At 47.8% G+C, this 19,974-nt stretch overlaps 1 protein-coding gene across 8 annotated transcripts in view; it reads left to right on the top strand.

Annotated features, from left to right (window-relative positions):
* Positions 1–1,572: 1,572 nt before the first annotated feature.
* The window catches only part of SPEN (spen family transcriptional repressor), a 66,108-nt gene continuing 47,706 nt past the window's right edge, over positions 1,573–19,974 (top strand). For 5 of the 8 annotated variants that reach the window (XM_088178851.1, XM_088178856.1, XM_088178855.1 and 2 more), the window contains exons 1-2: positions 5,054–5,662; positions 19,526–19,846. In XM_088178851.1, coding sequence (XP_088034977.1) covers positions 5,535–5,662; positions 19,526–19,846 — 449 coding nt within the window. In that variant the 5' untranslated portion in view covers positions 5,054–5,534. Of the gene's footprint in view, positions 1,733–5,053; positions 5,663–16,664; positions 18,756–19,525; positions 19,847–19,974 lie in introns of those variants that run through there. The other 3 variants (XM_088178854.1, XM_088178853.1, XM_088178857.1) reach the window with 2 other exon arrangements.

Here is a 19,974-nt window from a genome sequence, read left to right as displayed (position 1 = left end):
GTTTTGGTGGAAAAGAAGATCTTGTGGGTTAAAAAATGCCTAGTTCTATGTTGCAGAGCTGGGGTGTGACATGTCAGGCAACTAGAGACCGGTGATATTGGCAACGGGCAATTTCTTCACTCCATGTTAATTAATGAGCTCTGCCAACCCCTGGGGGGGGGGGGGGGGCGGGGAGGTGAATCCTTCCCACAGCGGGAGTTTCTTGCGTGTGGTTTTCACAGAATGTGGTCTCCCTTCTGTTAGAGGAAGTGCCTCAGGACAACACGGCCACCCTGCTTCGGTGGAGGAAGATTCTCAGGGTGACACATCATCCTTGTTTCTGCAGAAGGAAGCATATGGAGCAGCCAAGGGGGTTTGGCGGTCCCCCTGCAGCCCTGCTCTCAGCTTGTTGCTCTGACCTTTGGAGCCATTATGGACACCAGAGCCACGGGCAGCGCAGGGCCCTCACTGCCATCACCTCAATTTTTTACTTATCTGCGCAGTGGCCACTGGCTGGGTGTGTGCTCACCTGGGGATGAAGGTAGCTTGTGGCTCAGGATTTTGTAATCCTTATGGATTTTGGGGGAGCTGTAGGTTTGGGGGTCAGCAGGAGCCCCTGGCTGGGTGAAGCTTCTTTAAGCTGTGCTAGCGACACCTTGCCCTTGTAGTACAACCCGTTCTGTCTCACAGCTCCCCATTACAACTGTCCCAGCCCAGCACTGTGAGTTTCCACATCACGACTCTCAGAGCCCTCGTACGTCTCACAGCCCCTCATTACAATTCTTGCAGAGCTTGTTACAGCTCTCACAGCCCCATTATCTCACAGTCCCCATTAGTTTTCAGAGCCCCTGTAATGATCCTCACAGCCTCCCAATAAGACTCTCAGAGCCCCTCGTTGTCTCACAATCCCCCATTGTGTCTGAGTCTCCCACTGTCTCACAATCCTCTCATATCCCAGTTTCTCACATCCTCCATTCCAGTTGTCACAGCCCCCCAGTACTTTTCTCACCACCCCGATTCCCACACCCCCCCACCCCAATTCTCTCATCTCCCCGTTTCTCACACCCCCACTGCCCCGCCCGCCCCGCGCACGCGCAGTCCCGCCCGCCCCCCCGCGCGGGGCGGTGCGCACACTCGCCCCGCCCCCCACCGGCCCCGCGGCGCGCGCCCCGGGGCGCAGTGCGCCTGCGCGGGGGCCCCCGTGTGGCGCTGCGCGAGGCGCGGGCAAGGGAAGGGAAAAGGGAAGGGGAGGGGGGGAGAGCGAGCGAGCGCGGCCGGGCCGGCGGAGCAGCCGGAGCGCGGGGGGGGAAGGAAGAGGAGGCGGCGGCGGGGGCGCCGCGCTGCCGCTGCCGGAGGAGGAGCAGGAGGAGGCAGCGGGAGCGAGCGAGCGGGCGGCGCGGCGGGGGGAGCCGGCGAGGGAGCGCAGCCGCGGCGGAGAGCGAGCCCGGCGCCCGGCAGCCGGCCCGGCGGGCAGGGGGCCCCCCCGGCGGGGATGGTGCGGTCCGACGGCCGGTGGCGCTGAGGGCGGCCGGGCCCCGCGGCGGAAGGGGCGGAGGGCGAGGCGGAGGCGGCGGCGGCGGGCGGCGAGCGGCGGCCGGCGGCGCGGCGCGGGGGCAGGCGGCGGCCGGGAGCCGGGGTACGGGCGGCGGGCTCGCCCCGCGCCGCGCAGCATGGTCCGGGAAACCAGGCACCTCTGGGTGGGCAACCTGCCGGAGAACGTGCGCGAGGAGAAGATCATCGAGCACTTCAAGCGGTGAGTGGGGAGCGGCGAGGGGGGCCCGTCCTGCCCGATCCGCGGTGTGCGGAAAAACGAGGGGAAAAACGTGCGAAAGGGGGGAGGAGTGCGCGGGGACGGCGGTTCCCGTGGAGAGGAGGAGGAAAACAGCGCTGTAAATAACCCGCGCCATGGCGGGATCGGCGGCGCGGCCGGAGCGGGGAAATACAAAAATGGCTAAAAATGGACCCGAAACATCGGAGCAGCTGCGAATGGGGCTCGGCGGTCGGCACGGAGTGGATCCCATGCTGAGGATGTCGGGAGGCAGCGCTGAGCGTGGCCGACTTATTTTCCTTTTTTTTTTTTTTTCTTTAATTATTCAACGCTCGGATTTTTTTCTGTTTATTTTCGCCCATTTCACTGCGTTTCCCTCCCATCGGAAGCCGTGGAGGATGCTGAGTGTCCCCCCGAGGTGCAGCGAGCTGTGGGAACCGAAGCGCCTGCAGCTGCGAAAACGTGACTCTGGGGGGAAAAAAAAAATCGCACAAACCCACGGAGAAAACACGGGATCCTGCATGCGGGAAGCGCTCTGGACTCCTTATATCGTGCTGGGTTGTTTTTTTCTTTTTTTTTTTTTGTTGCATAGGTTAATCCCGCTCATAAGGAAGTAGTAGCTGTTTGCATGGTTGGGGTTTTTTTTTCCCTCCTCCCTCCGTCTTTCCCTGCGAGAAGGAGGAGGAAGAGGCTTCTCCCTTGCCGCCTCAGCAACACCTTTTTCCTGTGGAAATGCTCTCAAGTTTATGCACCCCACGTTGGAAGCTGATTTTTAGGAAGAAAAAGATAGTAACTAGCCCTGCTCAGCTCATGGCCCCTCCAGGCTCTTTGCTTTAATCCCACCAGCAGCAGAAAAAAATGGATTTTGAAGCTTCCTTTAATCTTCCTGTGCTGGAAAATTGACGGAGCGTCCTTAATAATGAGTCACCATGGGAAAAATAGATGCGGTGACACCGAGGGGGAAAAAGGAAGGTCCCAGCGCCTCTTCCCTGTTTTCTGGTCGTCTCTTATGAAAGGACTGGGGGTCTTGCATCCCCCTCCATCCTCCTGGCCTCAGCTGCTGCAGCAGCCAAACCTCACCTCTGCGTCCTCATCGCTCTGAAATGGCTCTGTTTTAATCAAGCTTCACCTTTTCCCCCTGAGCCCCGAATTCGCCACTTGATCAACGCGCGGGATGGTGGATGTGTATCCAGGGTGGTTTGTTGTATCCCTCAAGTCCAGGTTACATGACCCAGTGCTGTACAAAGCCAGGTTTTGGGGGGAAAAAAGCTCGCTCTAGAGTCATTTGATTAATTCCAGCTTTAACTAGCTGAGAGAATAGGCGCTCCAGAATCGAAAACTGATATTCCTCGGTTTTATTCTGTCCAGTCCTCCTCTTTTTATAAGATGTATTAAAGGAGGGAAAAAGTTGCTATGGTACTGTTGCTTGGAGATGGGTAGGAAAAATGGCAGGCGCTGAATTAATTACCTTTTTTTGGTTGTTTTTACCTCGGCAAATTACGATGGGAGGTTTGGGAAGGAGCTTTGTATCCAGGCATTTCTCCCTGTTTTTCCAAAGTGATTTTTGCCCCGGATTTGTGTGTTTGGATGAGGCTGATCTCACGGCAGTAAACAGTTAAAACGCGCCTCAAACCTTTGGCTGCAGGTGCTAAAGCAAAGGGAGGGAATGACATGCCACCTCCGAATGCTAGTGGGGTGTAACCACTGGAATATTTGTGGCTGAAGAAGGGGTGAGGGGGTGAGTGTGGAGCCGGGTCCGAGGCTCGGTGTGTAGGTGCTGTAGGTGGACAATGGAGCAAGGCTTCCTTTGTATGCCCGTGCTCGCCTGGGGGAAGGGACACGCGCTGCACAAGGCTTGCACGGCGTGGTGGGTCTGTCCAGAAGGAATGAGAGCGGCTGCCCGGCCGTGGAGGTGGGAAGGGGAAGGCTCCCTCCTTGGAAAGGACGCTGTAGTTGCGAGAGAAAGTCTTTTCATACGGAGCGGGGCTTGGCAGAGCCCGGTTCCCACCCATCCCCCAGCCTGGGAATAGGGCGAAACGCGTGCGGGGAGGCTGAGCCATGGGAGCCGCGGCAGCGGGGCAAGGTTTGGGGGAAAACCGTCTCAAACCTCAGTGGGCTGCGGCCGGGACCCGCCTTATCCCCGGAGCCTCTGTGCAGCTCACCGGGCTGTTTGTTTTTCCACTCTGCTTGGGAAATGCTGTCCTTTCCCAGATGGAAGCCCGTTGCACAGGCCCTGCTGCGGGCGAGTTTGAGAAACAACCATCTTGTTTCTAAAGAAGCAAAAATTCAGGGAAAACTAAAACTTAGAGCTTGGCAGGAGTGTGGAGGGTTTGCTGCCTCTCCTCTCCTCTTTGCTTAACCACCCACTGTGGGAACGTTGATTGGATTTGCAGCATTGCAAGGAATTTTATAAAGGGATGAATTTTGAAGAAAGATCTGTTTTTATTGTTCCTGATTGGTTTGTTTAGTTTAGTGAGGTGAATGGAAATAACACTCCCTGCTATGAATTTTTCTCTCGAATTAGAGAATACTGAAGCTCTTCTCAAGAAGCACTGGCTTACGTGAGCTATTTTTTTCCTTAGAAGCCCTTTTTAAAATGTTTCCTTGATATTAAAGGAGATTGCAAAGGAGAGATTTTCCATGCATTTTTCAAAATTGTCTTTCAGTTTCTTGCCCAAATAGTCCCTTTTCAAAAACTAATGCTCTGTATTTCCTTTCAACTGAGCTATTAAGGCACCCTGAAATAGAAAAGCAGCCAGTGCCAGGATTGGAGATGCACTGTTCAGGTGGAATAAGTAACGAATGCAAGTTATGATCTGGGAGATGTGAGCTCGGAGAAGTGGTGGGAGCAGTGGTTTGGGTTCACCTAATTAATGCTGGGAAAAAACCCTTCGTTCACCATCACTGAAACAGATGCTCGGCAGCTTGCAGAACAAGGCAACTAAATATAGTAACAGTTGTCCCCAACACAAGTGCTACCCTTCCATATTTTTTTTTCCTCCCTGTGTTTTTTTCCAGTTATCTGAAAGTATGTGGCTTTGTCCCTTTACTGGTGTTTTAAAGGGCAAAGAGGAATAAAACCCTCCTAATGATGGGCCATGTGACTGTTGTGTGCAATCTCCTGTGCTGGGGGTGAATTAAGACATTCACAGTGGCAATCGAGTCCAGGAGAAACCCTGAATTTCAGTAAACAAATGTGCTCCTTGAAAATCAATGGAATACGTTGGAGATCAGGGCAGTCTTGGAGATTGATAAATTCTCTGGATTTTTTTGAGGGGGGTGGGAAATGGGCTTTGTGTGGCTTTGCCATGTTCCAATGTCTGTCTCTCAGGAGATAATTTGGATACCTCCTGGAAAAGTGTTTTAAACATAATTGCAAAAAACGTGTTTGTTTTCAGTCGCTCCTAGAGAATATTTGGTCAGTTTGTGAGTAAATGTTTTGTCTTGATGGCTTGCAGTGTAAATTTGGCCTGGGAGGATGGAATCTCTGCCTTCTGCTCCATGTCACTGCTGTGGACTGAGGTGGTGTAGGGAAATTTGGAAGCCCTGGTACAGGCTGTGACGTGGTGAGAACGGTGATGGCCACTGCTGGTGTGGAACACTTGGAGGAAAAACTTCTCACGTTGGACAGCGGCAGGTCTTGCAGTGCCTTTCCATGGGAACTGGCTTGAGTCAGAAGAAATGGTGCTCCCAGTTTTCTAGTAAAGCTCTTAAATGTGTTCCTTGGCTTTTTTGATGATCACTGATTAATAAGTCCTTGGATATCACTTGGGATGCAAACACATGGATGGTAATCCTAACTCAGATCAGCCTATACAGATCTCTATCCAGGTTTATTTTTATTGCAGGAAAACACAGAAGTAAGGCTGCAGAAGGAACTACTCCTGTTCTGTCTCTCCGTTTGTGTCACCTCAGGTATTTCCATAGATGAGGTACTGCCTTTTCCAGCTCAGAGCTGTGAAGGAGGGGAGGGTACAGTTTATGCCTGTGTTTTACTGGAGTGATGTCTGGAATAATGGGCAGCATTAGAACTTTTTTTGTGCTGGTTTTACAACACTTCCAGAAATGTAAGCCAGAGACCATAGTAGGATTTTTGGCTGGGACACTGGGGCAGGGAGATGAAAATAATTGCCCAGAATCAGAAGGGGAGTGGGTACACGAGGCAAGTTCTTTGGATGGGTTCCAGTGAAAGTCAGCCTTGCACGGTGCGCAGGTTGGTCAGTGTCAGGTCAGGCTCATTGGGGTGATGGTGGTGCTGGTTCTGGTAATGGTTTGCCATCAGATGTTTAATAGTTCTCTTCCTAGTACTGATCCACAAGTGCCCTGAAGCAGCACAGGCACCACCTCCGTAGCATCCTGGCTTGTTATGCAGCGGTGTCTGCCTGCAGCTGCCTCCTGGTTCCCTCAGGCCGAGTCGGAGCGCGGCTCCTGAGCAGGCTGAGGTCCATGGCTGCTCTGGATTCTGCTCTTTGCCTGTGCTTGGGGTGGCAGCTGTTTGACGCCACCCTGGCCGAAGAAATGGCTGGGTAATTATTTCAAAGGAACTTAATGAAAAGCTACGAAGAGTGTAGATTTGGACTAAGCTTCTATTAAGTGATTTTATGCTGAGCTGTGGTAGAAAGATAAGATGATGTCACTTGGTCACAAAATTCTGTCATCTGCTGAGCCTGGCTGGCATTGTTTCTTCTCTGAAGTTTCTTCAAAGGTCCAGGCTGTATTTACTTGTGCTTATTTATGATTTGATGTGAGCAGCTTCTGTTGTTGCTGAGCTGCTCACGGGCAGTGTTGGCTTTTGGTATTTCTTGCCCTTACTGTAAATTCCTTTGATACAACAGTAAAATAATCCCTGCAGAGTACAAGAAAACAGATTCATATGTTGAGAACTTACCAGTCCAATGTGGCATACGAAGGTATTAAATCCGTTTATCGGGTCAGAACAGGAGATGAATAAAGGCTTACATTCACTTTGTGATAGCCTTTTTGACTGTTTTTTTTTTATTCCTCCTTGCTTTTCATAGGCCAGAAAGTCATGCCAAGTTCCCTGGCAAATGACCTTATTGATGTCTTAAAATGCGTCCAAAATTAGGTCCTTGTCTTTGCTGAGGGCAAAGAGGCACTTGCTGGCTTTCCATAAAAAAAAGGAAGTAAATATCCAAATGAGTAGAAGGCAGATGTTGGATGAGTCAGAGTGTACTTGGGGCTCCTCAGGAGCTTTGTTTTTGTGAACTGATGTGTCACAACTGCAGCTTGTCTTGCTTTTGTGGTGGTTTCGTGCTGTTGGGTTGTGAGTAAGAAGAGATGCCCTTTTGCATGTGAAGAGGTGCCTGAGAAATAATGAACACCAAAACTGTGTTCTGAGGATGTTTGCAAAGGGGTGGAACTGAGGATCACCCTCCTGGCTGCTTTTAGGTTGCTGAAGGTTTCAGGAGAGTTCTTGTTGGGTGTGAGCTGTGGAGCTGCCACTGGGTTGGATATGCTGTGGATTTGTAGCTACCAAAAATAAGAACCAGTGAGATATTTCACTTGTGTTTTTCATTAAGTTCATTTAACTTGCTGAGGTTTGAGAATGTCCTGAAACCAAAAACTGCAAGGACAAACATTCTTAAACAATGAATTGAAGAATAAACTAGAAAAATGATTGCTCTCCATAATGAGATTCTGAGTTTAGCTGCATCTTTGGCATGCTGATTTAGGAATCTTTGGGAGGGACAGGAGCCTGAGGATGGAAATTCTCAGTGTACAGCCAGCCTTGCTGCTTTCCTTTGCTCAAGTTTTTGTGTTCTGAAGATTTGTTGGACATTTAATGAAAATCAGACAGAAGTTGCTTTTTTCATCACCCAGCCTACAGCTCAGCAGTGTTTCCCACCTGGTGGTTGTACACACACACTTATTTGGAGGTTTCACCTTTCTACTTGGAGCTCTCAGCTCTCCTGAAAGACATCCCTATCACTGTTCTGCAGCAGCGCATTCAGAGGTGATGAAGGCTTCTGGACCATGAATAAAACACAGCAACTACTTTGGTTTGTGCATTTCCATAGTTATTGTTTAACCTGCTGACGGCTCTGTAATCATCTCCTGCAATCTGTAAAATTCCTGCAGTGTGAAGATAACATCCTTCAGTAAAAGAACAAACATTGTTCCAGGCTTTTAATAAATACATCAGATATATCCCAGAGCCTGCTGCAGCCTGGTCTGTCAGCAGGAAAGATTGAAGGCAGCACCTCTGAATTTGGTGGAAACAGCATCCTTTCTGGGATGGATTTTTTTGGAAATGCCTCTGTAGCCGTTGCGTGTGGCTGGCTCTGGACTAGAGTTTGTGTGTATGTTCCTTGTGCGAGGTCCAGATATTTGTGGTGACTTGGGTGAGAAGAAGCAGAGTTCAGATGCAAAAGGAACATCAGTTTTCCACTCAGACAAACTGGTCGTGGGAGGAGAGCAGCAGTCTTTCACCACAACCGTGTTCTGGTTAGTGGCTCAGACATTTTTAAGAACAAAAGGGAGGTTTTCTTACTTCCTTTCTCTTCCCCTTTTTAATCAGACTCAACAACTTAAAACTGAAAGCACTTTTTTTGTATAAGCACACTTAGATCTGGAGTGTGAGCTTCTGCATCAGAAAGCCCTGAGCTTGCTCTCATCTCCACTGAAAAAGCCAGAGAAGTCCAGACATCTCCAGAAGGAGGGTGAATGGATGATCTGCAGGGCTGTCTGTTGGATACTGCTGGTGAGATGGTTCTGACCTGTGTGTGTTCCTCTTGGATGCCCTTCTGTCTAAATGGAGGAGCTTCCATGTCTTTTATTCCTCTTAGTGTGGTAAGAAATGAGAGCTGTGTTCAGACCAAGTTCCTGTCATGAAGGTGGTCAGACACCCAGTCAGAATTGGATTTGAAACCATCTTTTAGCTCAACAAAAAGAATGGCCAGATTCTGAACGATTTTATTTAAGCACGTAGTGAATCACGTAGAGTTTTTCTATAGAAAGAAAACTGACCTGGTTGTGTTTGCTATCCGTGGGATTCATTCAGAGTAACTTGGTGTCCCTGTCACAGCTTTCCCTGTGTCTTCGATGAGGTGTTCACTGCTTCCGCACGGCACAAAGCTCCACGCCGTGGTCCATCTGCTCTTGCTGCTGGGTGAATACCTCCTGTCCTCATTAACAGTGATGGCTGCCAAAGAGATCACAGAGGCTCGTTTAAATGTCCCTCTTTAAGCTCTCTGCGGCAGCTGCGGGTGACCTGTAATAGTTAATAGGGCAAAATAAGAAAAATAAATTGCCAAATTGTATGTTTAAAGAAGTCATCTTCGGAGGGGAAAGAAGTCTTCCGGCCTCATTAGCATCCTAGCTGTGAGGGGAATAAAAGCTCAGGGTGGATGAGTATCTCCCTTGTATATGTAATCAACATCTGATTTAATTTCATGGGATCTGTGAGATGCTGCTCTTAGGAAGGCAGCTGGATATGCATCCAGATAGCCAGTGGCTAGCACAGTCACTGCCTTGTAATCAACATCTCAGTAAACCTTTGGTTTTTTCCTTACCTCTGAAACAACTTATTGCAAGAATTAGTAGCAGAGAAGCTTTGCCACATTTAAAAAATAAAAGTGTCTTCAAGATTGATGTTGTAAATGATAATGCTGGTTGTGAGAGAGATACACCATTTTTTGGCAGCAGTTGAGCTCAGGAAGCATCTCTTCCTCTACATCCTTTCAGAGTTTACAGCCCCGCGGTTGGCTGCAGTTAATGCTCATGTCTAGCTTGTGTCAGTCTGATTTTTCAACTTAAAGGTGAAGCTGGTCACTGAAACGGTATAAAATGAAGGAGCAGCTTTCCCAGCAGTTGTGTTGGTGTATCTGGTTGTATGGTGTATCCTTGAACCCCGGGAGGACCCCTCTTGGTCTGGCAGTATGTGTTCACCTCCAGATACAACTCTGCTCAAGTCTTTGGTGTGGTGAGGCCTCCTTTAAGTCAGCTCATAAAGCCGAGGTGTGAAACCTTGCCTGTTGTGATGAAACTTGTTTCCAGCTCAGCTTTGCAAAACCTCGACTTCGAGTTGCACTGAAAAGAAAGCCATTAAAGTCTGGCTGATTCAGGAGCTTGGCTCTGGAAAGTCCCAGGTTCTTGCCTGTGGAGAAAGCACCTGGAGTGGAGGTAATCACTGCAGGCAAAACACACCCGAATGTGTGCCAGGCTCTTGCCGGGCACTTGTCAGTGGGGAATATTATTTTCCTTGGGCTGACACCTGGCTCATGCCAAGGACTGTGCTGCCAGTTGGTTTAGTCACAGGGACAAGCACTTTCTCTAGGGCAATGGAAGCAGTGAGTCATGAAGCAACTAAATAACATTTGCACATCTGTGTTTGGTGACTGGCTGGTGTGGCAGAGCGGGAGTGGCTGGACTGGCTGGGAACTGGCTGGATTTCCTCCCTGGTGTCAAGATCTTAACCTCTTAGCATTGGTGAGCTTTTGTGGTTGGAATTTGACTGAGGGTCCTTGGATCCATGGCTGATTTCTGTCAGAAATGAATTTCAAGTTGTCTGACCTGTGGGCTGAACTGAAGCTGGTCACTTGTTCAAACCCAGTTGAAGTCTGAGGGGAAAGAGCAGTTCCATCACTTGAGGTGGTCTCGGAGACTGCAGACAGATAAATATTTTTTTTCTTCTGAAGTATTGTTTTCTGGAAAGCATACAAAACTTTGGAGAAGAGGTTGTAAATGTCTGTTGATGGAGAAGTCTGTACAGTGGGACCAAGATTTCCAAAACTTCAAGGTGATCCACATCTCAAGTGCTCTGCAGCACGGTTGGAAGACCATAATGTTGTGACTCTGCATTTTCCTCCATTTGCTGCTGAATACATGCAAAGCAGAGCTTGGAGGACCAAAAGTGAGATGGGGAATTACCCTTTCATGTAAGAGTGAAAAAAACTTGATTAATCAAGAGATTCCCCCACAGTTGCGATGCTGTGCATTCTTAACATCAAATCCAAACAAATCCTAAAATCAAGTCATGCAAAAGAACAGGCTCGAGCAATTCCCCTGCAGAAAGCATTGAACGTAGGCTATCACCACTGGTATTTTTGAAGCAAATCTGCAGATTATAATTTAAGATGGAAGAAAAAAAATGCCCTGGAGATGGAATTCAGCAGCTCTGTGTCTAGCGTGTAGGAACGTGAAGGTGCACATCTGTGTAGGTTGGGGATAAAGAATCACATCTCGTTGTGCTTGAGACAGTGCAGCTGAACATGCAGAGTTCCTACATATTTCTGTAACCTTTCCGTGCTTCTGCAAATAGTGATATTTATTTTGATCTACTTGGAGAGCAAGATTGAGCTGCCATGTGTATATATATCTTTCCTAATCAATTTTGAACCCATTTGCCAGTTTCAGCTAAACCTGAGGGCAAAGGGGATATTCAGTCTCAGAGACACGACTTTCCTTTGAGTTTTGTGAAAACAAGCGGTTTTAATAGAGGAGAGAGACCTGATTAGCGACCCCATGGAGAGAAAAGCTGCAGTGAGAGCACAGCCCTTATTAGACATTAAAGAATCCACATGGGAGAGAGGTGTTCCTGACCGTGGGAAAAGCTGCAGTGGGAACTGGCAGTTATTGGACGCCAGAGAATTCGACCTCAAGACGTGCATCTGTAAGAAATGACTCTTCATTAGTTCTGCTCACAAAGCTGCTTTTTTTTTTTTTTTTTTAATAATGTATATACCAATAAGCTATGGATGTTTCCATGCTTTTCCTTGATTGTTCCAAAGAAACAACTAGAAAAAATGCCTTAGTGAGGGACTTTCTCTGCCCTGGCTGAGGTGGCTGTGCCTCGTTACCCTGGCAGCTGTAAGTAGCTCATGTTGTGTCGAGCCCTTCGCTCCAGCGTGGTCGAGCTCTGGCTTGGCTGATGCAATGCCAGCTTCTCCTGGCGCTGCCGGCAGCGGAACTGCTGACTGGGGTGAGGAGGATATTAATGCATGGAGTGCCAAGAGGCGTTTTTATTCATCCAGCCTCGTGTAATTCCCCACGTCCAAAGCATGGGTTCAACTCCCCCACCCTCCTCTTCGCACCCTGGTTTGAAAGGCTGCTAGGACTCCTGGGGGCTGTGTCCTGTGGGTCTTGCAGTGGAACTGGTCAACATTTTAAGGAATGGATGCACCTATATTTACATGTGACCTGATGCATGTTGACTGCAACAGCTGATCAGTGGCAGAGCTGATTGTCATGGGGGTTGCAGAAAATTTCTTGGTGTGTTGACTCATATGAAATCATTGCTACTGAAAGTGGCAACTATGAAAAAGCAGGTTTAAATATTCTGTTTCTTCCCTTTATAGTGCATAATAATTTCATTTGTATATTAATACTTCAGCAGTATCCAAAAGGTCACTTTGCAATGAAGACATAAATAAAATGTCTTCATTAGGAATCACTCTTGCTTGGGGTCTTAAAATGGAGCATTTGACTGAGCTGTAAAGCAAGAGGCGAGCACTTGTTCCAGCATGGAATTATCTCCGGACTATCTGATCTGTTGAGCGTGTTGCTCCTAAATACCAGAGGTATCAGGAGTATCGGTGAATATGCCTATGCTAGCTTTTTAATTTCCTACTTTGTCATCTCTTAGGGAGGGATTACGAGTGCAGACAAAGCCCTGGCTGTTTTCTGTGTGTGACAGGAACACGTGCTGTATGTCATTAACAAAACCCCCATTTGTAGTCGGGAGTTGGGAGATTTCCCATTGAGTGCTGCTGGGGGCCAGAGGGAGCTGCAAAGTCCAGAGGGGTCCGGGTTTGGGTGTTGGGGCAGGAGGGTAGAAGTATGAGCACTGTGCTCAGGATTCACCCCAGGATGGTTTGGCTGAGGTCCATAACCTGGTTGATTAGTTTCTGCTCCTGGATTTTGACGTTTCCCTGAAGACCTTTATTACTAGAAGAAGAGCTGTGGAGAATGCCCTGAAGAACGTTGTTTTTCTTCCCCCAAAGGTCACAGAGCCAATAAAGATCACTCTAAACAGGTTTTAAAGCATCTCAGATTGTAATCTGGAAAATGATGGGAGCTTGGTAATTAGGGCATGTTTCTTAATCATTGTTGTCACAAGGGCTGTTCTTGGTGTGGCTTGAAAACCAGAGCTCCTTGTGATACGCAGAGCTTTTATTTTGCTTGGCACTGGGAAGGTGAAGGATTTCAAAGCTATACACATCTCCTGGATTTATCACTCATGGATGAGCTTTCCTACTTGTGATTGTCTGGAGTGCTGTCCCAGCCACTTGCTGTGTCTTATCTTTATAGACACAGCAATTTTTCTGCACCAGTCCCCCCAGCACGGGTGAGAAACATGAGGAGCTGGAAATCATTGCACAGCAGGAGATGATGGTATGAGTTGTCATTATGGAGTTCTGCATTGAATACCTGTGACTTCTTCAGAAGGAGTTGACAAGAAAGGAGAGGTGGTGTGGTAGCCCTGTGTGTTAGGAAGTGTTTGGGTTGTCTAGAGCTTAATGATGGTGGTGACAGGGTTTAGTGTGTATGGGAAAGAATGGTGGGACAGCTTACAGGGCAAATATCCCAATGGTAGTCTATTCTAGACCAGCCAACCAGGAGACCAGTTTCATCTGAAGAGACAGATGAAATATTCTCTAAGCAGCTGGGAGAAGTCTCATGAGCACTCTTGTTCTTGTGAGGGACTTAAACCTACCACATGTCTGCTGGAAATAGAGCAGAGAGGAAGCAGTCTGGAGATTTGTGGAAGGTGTGAAGGACCCAGTTGGTGAGGGAGCCAACCAGGACTTGGTATCGAGTTGTCCATAGTAAATACTGCTCCTGGTCTGCCCTGAGTGGAGCTGCTGGCCCAGGCAGTCCTACAGAGTGAAATGATTGTGGCTCAACAAGTGACAGTTCCCCACATTTGTTAGACTTAATTTTAAGTGTAGTTTTTCCAGGATGGTAGAATTCTGCTTGTTTCTATCAAGATCCATTTCAATGAATTTGAATGATTTTCATCCCAGCCCTGTCAATGCTCTTGTCAGTGGTCTGTCCCTGATTTTGCTGTCTGCTGCACGTTAGTTACTGTATTTATGAAACAGTCAGTGCAATTTTGAGTGGTTTTTATTTAGATGCCTTGATTTTTCTGTGTCGCTCGATCCTCAAGTCTCCTTCCATGCCAGGCATGCAATGATACTGTCAAATTTTGAGTAATGCTCTGCATTACTTGAGGCACAGTTTAATTCCAAAGACTTAGGCTGCTCAGGTCTGAAGGTGGTGAAATACCATCTTATATTGGTCTACATATAAAATTCTCTTTCTTAAAGATAAAATTATAAGTGTATATATAAATTTTATGGCAGTAAAGCGTGCGGCAATAATGAAGCTTGGAACATGGCGGAATGTCATTTTCTTAGGATAAGCGTGTTTGAACTGCTGTGTATTTCATTTATTGTATCACTGCCCTTGTTGTGATCAGTTGTAGTGCAGTAATCTTTGCAAATGCCCGTGTAGAGACACAAGTTCCCTTTGTGTTGCTGGCTCAGGAACTCTCACAGTGGTGAATATTAAACGTCTTTTGTGAGCAGTGCGGGTGGGAGATGCTTGCTGTGCAGTTCCTGCTGGGAGCTGGTGGTACTGGAGGCTGGTGCGTAACTCCAGACAGGATTTCTGCAGGATAGCTGTCCCTGTGGCTCGGTGTCCTGCTGCTGGTAAGATCCCGTTGTGGTCGGTGCTGTAGTTCAGTGTGTTATTTTGTGTATTCTATGGCTGGGAAGTGGCTACACGTGCTGTTGTGGTGGGCCATGTTTCTCAGGCTGTGAAATGAGCATCCATGATAGCAGAAGACCTTAGAACTGATGTTCGTGGACTCAGCAGACATCCATTAGACTGGCTAAAAACCCCTGTGGAGGATGATGGTATCCTGCTTTATGGAGGTTTAGTATCTGCATATCCTGGATTTCCCTGTACCTAGAGCAGACCTGCTTTGTGCAGGGGGAATGCAGGGCTGGTGTACCCCTCGCGTGGGGTATTTGGACTGATTTGGTGTCAGAAATAAGGAGAAGAGGCATAAACATCTAGTGAAGTATTATTTCAGGACACATTATTTTGTTATGAAATAACAAAGCCTGAGAAATGTGATTGGCCAAGGAAAGGTTCAAGCTGCGCGAGCGTTGTACTGAATAATGCAGGCCGGGGCTTGCTGGGGTTATATAATCACGGAGGAGGAAGGAGTTTGAGTGTGGCATGGCAAGATCAGCCGAGCTTTTCAGATGGCTAAAGATACCTGACTGCAGTCAAAGGGAACGTGATTGAATACAAAATACTCGGATGTCCTGCTGTACTGGAGCAGCTTGTGAAATCATGCTTGTAATGGGCGGTGCAGAAACACACTGAAAAAGCAGCGTTATTTTGGGTCGTGCAGTGTCTGTTACATTTAGTAGTATGTGGAATGGAGCGTGGCGCCAGCTTCTAAATAAAAATGCAGTGAAGTTTCTTTGGCCAGGATGTAGCTGACCTGCAGATTTCTGCAATGATGAAGATGGTTGGGTAGGAAAGGTCTTCACAAGCTTGTGGGGAGCGCAGCAAGAGAAATAGGAAGATACCGTGATTTAAAGTGGGATTTGGTTTATATTAAAAACAAATCTCCCTCGCTTCAGCCCACCTTTTCTTATCATGTACAGATTGTCCAATAAAGATCCTAATCAGTTTATAGAATATCGCAACTAAACAGTAAGGATTGCTTGCTACACAATTACTGGCCAATGTTCTTGTAGCCCTTGTTCGTGTAGCTTTGCTTAGACTGCTTTTGCTTGGAACAGCAGGGACTGTGCACGAAGAGTGTTCAGAGTGAGCAGCTGAGCTGAAATGGCTTATTAGAGCTGGAGAGCTGAGGGTGCCGGTCCCCGGGGTAGGGAGGGCTGTTGGGTGCAGGATGACTTTGGCTGTGCCTGAGAGACACGTCGCTCTTGGGGAGGAGGAACCAGCCCGGCCCTGCATTGGTGGAGGCTGTGTCTCCCAGCCCGGCTGTGCTGTCTCCTAGTTTGGGAGGAAGAGCTGAGGAGGAGGAAGGGCTGGAGAGTGAGGGAAACATGCTGAGCAGCCGTGCCAAGAGCCCAGAGACATTTCAGCTGCTTGACTACAGAGATGCTTTGATCTACAGTGAATAAACCGATAATGCTTAAATTATGAATTCCTTTTCTTTGTCTGAAAAGCTGGATTAGCGTGGCTTTGTTCGAGCAGTGATTATTGGGCAACTTTTTTCTGCAAGGGCTGCTCGATGTGTGTTTACAGCCGGGTGCATCGGTTGTGCTGTGCTGCTGGAGGGGCTTGGTGACATAACAGCTCCCTCACGTCCTCGTCTCCTCTGCTTCAGGTTGAACTGTAAACCCCGCCGAAAACACGGCCTCGGCCGCCTTTGTTACAATGTGGAGCTAATGATTAATCGGCAGGAGTTGTGGATGGGCAGAGGCACTAAACGGCCTTGTTTTTGTTCGAGTCTGCAGAGTGGGAGCCGAGCGAAGGCACCTCTTTGTTTCTGTTGGTCTGGCAGCGATTGCAAAACGCAGCCTTGGGAAGGGCTGACGCACAGGTGTAGTGAGACGAGGTGAAGGTTGAGAGGAGCTGTTCTGCCAACGCTACCAAAGGTCGCGGCCATGCCTCCCCATGTGTTTTGTCCCCTCTTCCCAGCCCTCTGCCGGGACAAAGGTTGTTCCTTGGAGCATGTTTACCTCCATCTTGCCTTGCTTTGGCGTAAGGAAGCGCGGTGCTCTCGCCACCTCTCCTCCCCCAGCCCTTCAGAAAGTGTCGTGGTTTTTTCCTTGTAACGTTATTGTGCTGCAGTGAAGCCGTGTGGTGATGCAGCACTGCAGATCTCCCTCCTCTCCCCCTGGTCTCCTCCCGGCAGCATCTGCCAAGACAGGAGCAGCTCGGAGAGACGCCAATGGGTGCGGCCGGGCCGGATCACTCGGCACATTGATCCTCGCGGTGGGGACCGGAGGACGTCTGCAGTCACAGAACTGAGGCAAACCTTCCTCTTCCAGCAATGCTCTGGAATACTCAGGGCTCCCTCCTCCTTGGTTTTCTTTTATCCCCCCGTTCTGCTCCCTTTCTCCTCCTCCCGCCTGCCTCCCTCGCTTTCAGCAAAGGCGATTGCCACAGATTATCCTCAGGGCCTGTCAAGGGTGTGGGACAGGACACCAAAGCACAGCGTATATTTATGTATCTGGATAACGGGGGGATTAACAGGCGCCGTCTCGGAGTGGAGTGATTTAGCACCATGGCTGCAGTGCAGTACAGTAGTAGTCTCCCCATCCATTTCTTATTTAGAAAAAAATAATTAATAACCAAAGTATACGTCTTCTAATATAAAAATTCATATTGGGAAGAGTCACACCTTTGCTTGGTGGTTTTTGTGGTAGATGGGGACTTTATTACAGTGGTGTTTTGTATCCTCTTTGCTTTCTGGCCACCACGAGCTCAGAAATTTGTACATTTTAAACACATTCTGCATCTTCTCCAGCAAAAGAATGACTGAGTTCTGACTGTGTATGAATAATAACATGTATGTGTTAGGATTTCAGAATTAGGCAGTATTTGTCAAGGTGGGGAGCAGGCAGTCATTCAGAGCCCAGCTCTGATGTCACTGGCAGGGAGTGCTTCATGTAAGGTGGGCCATGGTGGTTGCAGTGAGAGGACAGCTAGGATTTTAGAGATATTGTTACCATTACCAGTAGTATCTTAATCCTATTCTCCTGTGAAGATTGAAGGCAAATATGGGCTCTCGTTGCCAGAAACCGAATGTGTAAACACAGTGAACAAAAGGAAAGTGTGTGTTCTAACCAGTCAGTTTGGGAACTACATGGTTTAGATATGAGGGTTGGAGTCAATCTTTGTTTGCAGAGAACTGGCACTGAAACATTTTAAAGGATGATCCTAACTAGGATTCCTAATTACTTTCCATGTTTTTTGTCATGTTCAGTCATGGCACAAACATTTTTTCAAATAGGCTCTTTCCTGTTTTCCTTTCCTCTCCTTCCTTTCCTTGTGCTCTCTCTACATCTGCCATATTCAATTAAGACATTTCTTTTCCTCACACAGATTTTATTAACCATCTCCTCTATTCTTCTGGGCTTTCTAAATCTTGCTTTCAAGGCAAGATAACCAAACTTAGTTTCCGAAGAGAGCATGCTTTGAGAAGCAGTTTTCGTGCAGTTCCATTTGCCATTATTTGAAGCTTTTAATTAAATAAAATACAAAGAAACTATTAAGAAATAACCAGAGCATTGCTGATTAGGAAACTCACAAGAATTAACATCCCTGTGCTGTACCCAGGGGCACAAAGGTGAGAAGCTCAGCCCTGGACAGCTGTGAGGCTGAAATGTGTCTCATGTATGACCCTGGTTTTTTATGCCCAACAAGGCATTTTTTCTTGGAAGATGCTCTTGTTTGTGCACACGGCCATGTTCAGTGAAGTATAAACCAGGGAAAAAAGGGCTCTAAATCCAAACCAGGTTATATATAAGTGTAGTAGGTCAGGCTGGAGAAGGCAGCAGTCAGCGAGGCAGGTTTTCAGATCGTATTTAAGGATTAGTCATCCAACAACAATGATGAAATTGTAAGGTGTAGGAAGAGCCAAGCACAAAACAGAGACAGCTCCAAGATCTGACAGCATGTGTGCCTCGGCCTGGCAGTTGTATTCCCTTTTCCCTGAGTGTGTGGCTGAGAACAGTTTTGCCTGTGTAAGGTCTGTTTACATCTGCCCAGCCTTGTGCTGCCTTTGTGCATAGAAATATTTTCACAATAATTCTTCACGGAGTTTACAAATACTTCCTGATTAGGTTTTTTATTTGTGCATCCCTTTCCTCTATGTCAGCACATTCAAAAATACACTTTCTGCCTTTCCTTGTCCTGGATTACCAACTGCAGTTCAAAGCTTTTCCCTGGTTTGCTGAGAATTACTGTCTGAGAGAACTGAGCACCCAAACCCTGCAGTTGTTGGCTGTTAAAACATCACCGTGCTCATCCCACCCAGCTTATCCTTTCTGCTGTGAGTGGATGCAAGTTATTTAAATATGTTTTTACATCTTGTTTCCTTGTGTACACAAACATGTTTGGGTTTATTTTTATTTTGCATAGACATTTACTCACCCATAAATGCCAGTATTGCAGTTACTTAACGTACATTACGTAGGGTGGTGTCACATTCCCTCTGGCATTTCTCAGCTCCTGTGGGCAGCTGGGTCTGAAGTGGGGGTGGTAGGCTAAACCCCAGCAGCATCTGGGTCTGGGGGGTCTGTGCTGCCCACATGTCCTGCCAGGTGTGGAAGTAGACAGGTTTGAGATCAGGAATGAGCATCACAGTGGAGATTCTGGGTTAAATACAGATCGAAGTAATGGAATTGCAGTGTCAAGGTCATTTGTCTTCTAATAAAATTGTTGGCTGTCCGTATTTTTCCTTGTGACACAGTTTTGTTTTAATTGTGCCTCTTTAATTGTGTCAGACTAACAATGTGCAGGGTGCTCTGGTTGTGAACACCTATTTCTTCAGCTGCTGCTGCTGTGTTGCTATAAAAAGGGTGATCCCATGGTAGCTCCCCACACTGTGAGAGAGGAGTTTAAGTGTAACTATGGAAAATTTAAATGGCTTTTTCCCTTCTCCAAATGGCTTTTCCCCTTTTGGTGTCTCCCAATGATTGATTTTCCTGGCACAGGGGAAGGGTGAAGAGCTGGATGTTGATTTTGCAGGATGCAATGATATTAAACGTGGTCTTTTCTCACTAGCACTAACGTGTGTGCTCTGCTTTGCTTCTCTTCCAGATATGGACGTGTCGAAAGTGTCAAAATCCTCCCTAAGAGGGGGTCGGAAGGAGGAGTGGCAGCATTTGTGGATTTTGTGGACATCAAAAGTGCCCAGAAGGCACACAACTCTGTCAACAAAATGGGAGATAGAGACCTACGGACGGATTATAATGAGCCAGGAACCATTCCCAGTGCTGCGCGGGGATTGGATGATACAGTTTCCATAGCATCTCGTAGTAGAGAGGTTTCTGGGTTCAGAGGAGGTGGTGGGGGGCCCACTTACGGCCCCCCACCATCACTTCATGCACGGGAAGGACGTTATGAGCGGAGACTTGATGGGTAAGTTCCAAGGTTTCTCTAGGCAGGTATTTTGTATTTGATATGGTGAGAAAAACAAACTCGTATCTAGGGCCCCCAGATGGATTTAAAATTTTGGGAATTATCTATGTTTCCTGTTTTGGGTTGGA

This window comes from Sturnus vulgaris, chromosome 25, assembly GCF_052056855.1.
Source record: "Sturnus vulgaris isolate bStuVul1 chromosome 25, bStuVul1.hap1, whole genome shotgun sequence".
Classification (NCBI taxonomy): Eukaryota; Metazoa; Chordata; class Aves; order Passeriformes; family Sturnidae; genus Sturnus; species Sturnus vulgaris.
The sequence above is the reverse complement of the archived record's forward strand: the minus strand, read 5'-3'. Positions and strand labels throughout refer to the sequence as shown.